Source organism: Ctenocephalides felis, unplaced genomic scaffold (genome assembly GCF_003426905.1).
Source record: "Ctenocephalides felis isolate EL2017-DRISC unplaced genomic scaffold, ASM342690v1 CF-g0.4_SCAFFOLD_00845, whole genome shotgun sequence".
Classification (NCBI taxonomy): Eukaryota; Metazoa; Arthropoda; class Insecta; order Siphonaptera; family Pulicidae; genus Ctenocephalides; species Ctenocephalides felis.
Genome location: NW_020536999.1, coordinates 74,722,122 through 74,726,900, shown reverse-complemented (window position 1 = coordinate 74,726,900; position 4,779 = coordinate 74,722,122). Strand labels below are relative to the sequence as shown.

Here is a 4,779-nt window from a genome sequence, read left to right as displayed (position 1 = left end):
ACCAGTGTTACAAATGTTGGCTTTTCGGGCATCATGGATTTCAGTGCAGAAGTAGAGTGATCCGTTTCAACCTTTGCATTAGGTGCGGACAAGAAGGACACAAGATCGCCAGTTGTCCAAATCCAGCAAAATGTGCACTATGCGCAGAACACTTTTGTCAGCACTAGTCTCGTCAGAGGTAACTGTAACTGGAGGGTGATGGATATGTTGCGATCACAATGCAATACTTTGGGAAATATCGTCCAAACAGAATCTTAAAAGACCTATCCAGCAAGTTAACTGCGCTGGTTGGAAAACAAAATCTTTTGACCGAGATGCATTGCTAATAGCCCTTGACGTTGGATGCGCGGAAGAAAGGACCAAAACCCCGATGAAAAGAATGACCCAGGCTTGTGATGCCAGTATGCCCCGAAAGGGTGGCATAAATTTAAGATCTGCCGTCTATTGGTGGAATGATAACATCAGTGTCCTTCGTAAAGAATGCCACAGCGTGGCTATAAGCGACCTAACAGCGAGGAACTAATCGCAGAGTACAAAAAAATCTCGTCGAGAATTGAATAGGGCTATCAAAGAAAGTAAACAAAGATCTCATTTGTGAGGTGGACAAAGACGTTTGGGGTAGGCCTTATAAGGTGATCATGACACTGCTGAAAAAGAAACAAGTGCAGTCGCTTGTCCTTATTTTCTTCGAAAAGTTGTCACTGCGCTGTTTCCATAGCAACGCAGTTTCAGCTACCAGTTGGCATCAAGTAAACTGGATGGCATCCCACCAGTCACTGAAGATGAGTTAATGGAGGCATGTAACCGTATAGGAAATAATAAAGCGCCAGGATTAGATGGTATTCCTAACATTGCACTGAAAACCGTTATTAAGGCAACGTTTACAACACATGCCTGAAAGAAGGGACTTTTCCCAGAAAGTGGAAGCAACAGCGGCTTGTACTTCTCCCTAAGAAAAATAAGACGACAGAAGAGCCGTCATCTTACCGTCCACTCTGCATGCTAGATACAGCTGGTAAGATATTGGAGCGAATAATTCACCAAAAAATTGAAGCAGTCGTTGACCCACTTCTGCGGACAGCCAGTATGGATTCCGGAAAGGACGATCAACCCTGGACGCAATAAAGCTAGTTGCCGATACTGCTAAAAAAGCAATCGAAGGAACAAGATGGAAGGGAGGTTCAAAAGAGTACTGCCTTGTGGCCACACTAGACATCAGGAACGCTTTCAACTGCGCAAATTGGGACTGCATAATGCAAGCTCTTGAAGAAAAGAATGTACCGGGTTACATATGTAAAATAGTGGCAAGCTATTTTACGGATAGGGTCCTGAAGTATGACGCGATGAACGGCCCAAAAGAATATAATATCACCGGATGTGTTCCTCAAGGCTCAGTTCTTGGTCTACTTCTGTGTAATATTATGTATGACGAGCTTTTGAGATTAAATATCCCAAGACGCGCCAAACTAGTGGCATGTGCGAACGACGTAGCCGTAGTGATCGTTGCGAAACATGTAGGCGAAATACGTCATATTTTCGACATTACTTTCGAGAAAGTAAATCGGTAGATGGATACTGTTAGTCTTCAACTAGCTAAACAAAAGACGGAAGCAGTACTCATCACCAGCAGAAAAACTAGAGAGACCATTAAACTGAAAGTCGATGAACAAGAGATTATATCACAACCTGACACCCAATACTTAGGAGTGATACTTGACGCCCGACTAAATTTTAAACAGCATGTAAAACAAGTAAGTGACAAAGCATCTGTAGTGAGAACTTGTCTTGCACGATTGATGCCTAACATCGGCGGACCAAAGCAGAGCAGAAGACTTACACTTTCATCAGTAGTTGCGTCAGTGCTCACTTATGGAATACCTATTTGGGAAGACGCACTAGAGCTCCAAGAATCATGGAGAAAAGTTGGTCCTGTATACCGCTTGAGTGCTTTACGAGTAGTATGCGGCTTCCGCACAATATCTGAGAAAGCGGTATGTGTCATTGCCGGGCCTCTGCCTCTTAGAGTCTTAGCTCAGGAAAGACAAAATCTTTACCAATGCAAGAGGTCAACGACACTAAGCGCTGATGATCTCAGAACCAAGAACGTCGTAACAGCATAAGACGATGGCAACTACAGTGGGATGCCGCAGAAAAGGGTAGATGGACGCACCGTCTTATACGTAAGATCAACGTTTGACTGAACCGGAGACACGGAGAGGTCAACTATTATTTAGCACAGATGCTATCTGGACACGGTTGCTTTCGGGCTTATCTTCACCGATTTAAGCACGATGATTCTCCTGAACGCCCAGCTTGCCAAGGAGTTAATAAAGATGCAGAGCATGTTTTCTTTGTGTGCCCGCGCTGAAGCGGAATAAACTGGAAAGAATCTTAGGGCAAAGGATTCAACCAGAAACACTATATGAATCAATGCTTTCATCAGAAGATGCTTGGAACGCCAGTAACTACACTATCCTGACACAACGACCAGATACGCCACCGTACAGGCACGCCATCACAGTACGATCGACCTGGCATTGACAACAAATCTACACGTAACATCCGAACCCATCACAAGAACACTTTTTAACTCCGACCATAACTCAGTTTTCATGACCATTACAGACAGATTCGACGTCGACCAGACTCCCAAACGTAAAATTCTAGATTACTCCAGAACCAACTGGCCAATTTCAGAGACATCAACATAGACAACACACGACGCACAATGCCAATCGATACCAACACTGACATTAAGGAGGCTGTGACACACCTTACACTGACAATCCCAGACGCTGTACAACATACTACACCGACACTAGACACAAGAACAACACCAGCCAACAACTTGCCAGAACGCATTTTATTAAAAATAAAACCTGAAAATCATACAAAGGAACTGTGGAAACGTCCTGGTGACAGACTACTAAAGAAACTTGTAAACGGACGACAAAAATTATTTCCATTGAAATACGTGACCATCGAAACAACATTTGGACCAAAAAACTAGATAACATGAACGGAGTACCCACATAAAATTCAGCCAACCGCAAAAAGACTGACGCGGAAACCAACATCCATACCTCCACTCAAATTAACTGACAACAATTACGCAACGACACCAGCAGACAAGGCGGAAATATTGGCTAAAAACTGAGAACAAACATAAACAAAATGCCAATATGTCAAACGCAGACCTGAGACAAGACGTACACGAGACAATTCAAGACTTCACTGACCTTCACAGGGACAAAGACTTACGAATAGACCCTGCCACAGTTTCCGAAATAAAAACAATAGTTAAGAAATGGAACAGGAAAGCACCAGGACTTTTTTTTGGGAGAAAGTTCATTTTTCCTTTTTTAGTACATGCATACAAACATATTGTATACACAATCAATATTCCTTATATATATATATATATATATATATATATATATATATATATATATTAAGATCATATATGATATATAAAGTACCCACGGGTAGACAAATATGTATAAAAAATAACAATGTAAAATGTGTGCTCAATTATTTCTATAAATACTTTTGTCTGTCTGTTGTGCGTCTAGTAATTAAAGATATAAATCCATTATTTACATATCTTTGTGATTCTAGAGATTTCGTTATATGTTTATATAAAGGAACTGACAGCTGCTCGGTTATGGCATCAAATGCAAAAGGTGCAGTGTAGGAGTTAATAAAAATTGCCACTCATGTTAAACGTTGCCAATGCGATAATTAGGGGGCGTCCATTAATCACGTGAGGTTTTTAGGGGTAGGGGGGGTTTGACAAAAAATCACGAAATATCACGTTGGGGAAGGAGGGGTATGGTAAGATATCACGTGTATTTATTTTTTAACTGATTTTTTTTTTAAAAAAATTCAAACATTTTCAAAAAAAGAATCAAAAATTTTTGTTTTTTCACATAACTAAAAATATAGGTGATGTTTGGTGAGGGAGGGGGGTAATTTTGAATATCACCAAGGGGGAGGGGGGTCCAAAAAAACTAGCTCACGTGATTAATGGACGCCCCCTTATGTTATCAATAATGCAAAATCATCGAAAATACTTTCCTGCCGCAATACATCTGGCTCAATAGGAAAAGTTGTGGCATTTGCCAATGCATCTGATAAAAGGCATGCGATTTTAAAGTTAGAACTTCGAGCTGTCGTGCGTATTTGTAAAACACACTGGGTAGAAAAACATGATGGGCATCTTCAGTTTCAAGGAGACAACTCAATTAAAATTTGTAGATCTCCAGGACCGCTTGTGTCATGATATACTTTAATTTATATAAGCTGAATGTTTTTATGCCAAAAATCGAATTTAACAATAAAGACATTGAAGCTGTAAGGCGACTATAAACTGTTACTAGATAACACTCCAGTGTTTATTATTGTAAATGAATATAGGCTGTGGACCCAGGATACATCGCAGGCTATATATGAAGTTATTACAAATTGTAACATTGATATGTATCCCAAAATAAGAAATTTTTTACAAATTATGGCTACTTGTCAGTGTGGCTACAGCAGAAAGGTCTTTCTCTCCATTGCGTAGAATAAAAGCATGGATAAGATCTTCGATTGAGGAAGATCGTTTGAAAGGACTAGCACTTCTCCATGTATATAAAAATATACCGATTGACGTCGATGATGTAGTAACGCGTTTTGGGAGAAGACATAAAACAAAAATTGATTTTGTAATTTGAAAATGTTTATTTTGCTTATCTTTTAAATTATTAAGTATGTTTTGTAATTATTATCTATTGTAAA

The 4,779-nt window shown here is 40.0% G+C and overlaps 1 protein-coding gene across 1 annotated transcript; it reads left to right on the top strand.

The window, feature by feature from the left end:
• Positions 1-1,568: 1,568 nt before the first annotated feature.
• Positions 1,569-2,120, top strand: LOC113389083. Its single transcript, XM_026626146.1, has one exon. The coding sequence runs from the start codon at positions 1,569-1,571 to the stop codon at positions 2,118-2,120; it is 552 nt and encodes a 183-aa protein (XP_026481931.1).
• The last annotated feature ends 2,659 nt before the right edge of the window (positions 2,121-4,779 follow it).

Coding starts and splice junctions, on each gene's coding strand:
- LOC113389083 (XM_026626146.1), top strand. CDS start 1,569: ATGGATACTGTTAGTCTTCAACTAGCTAAACAAAAGACGGAAGCAGTA.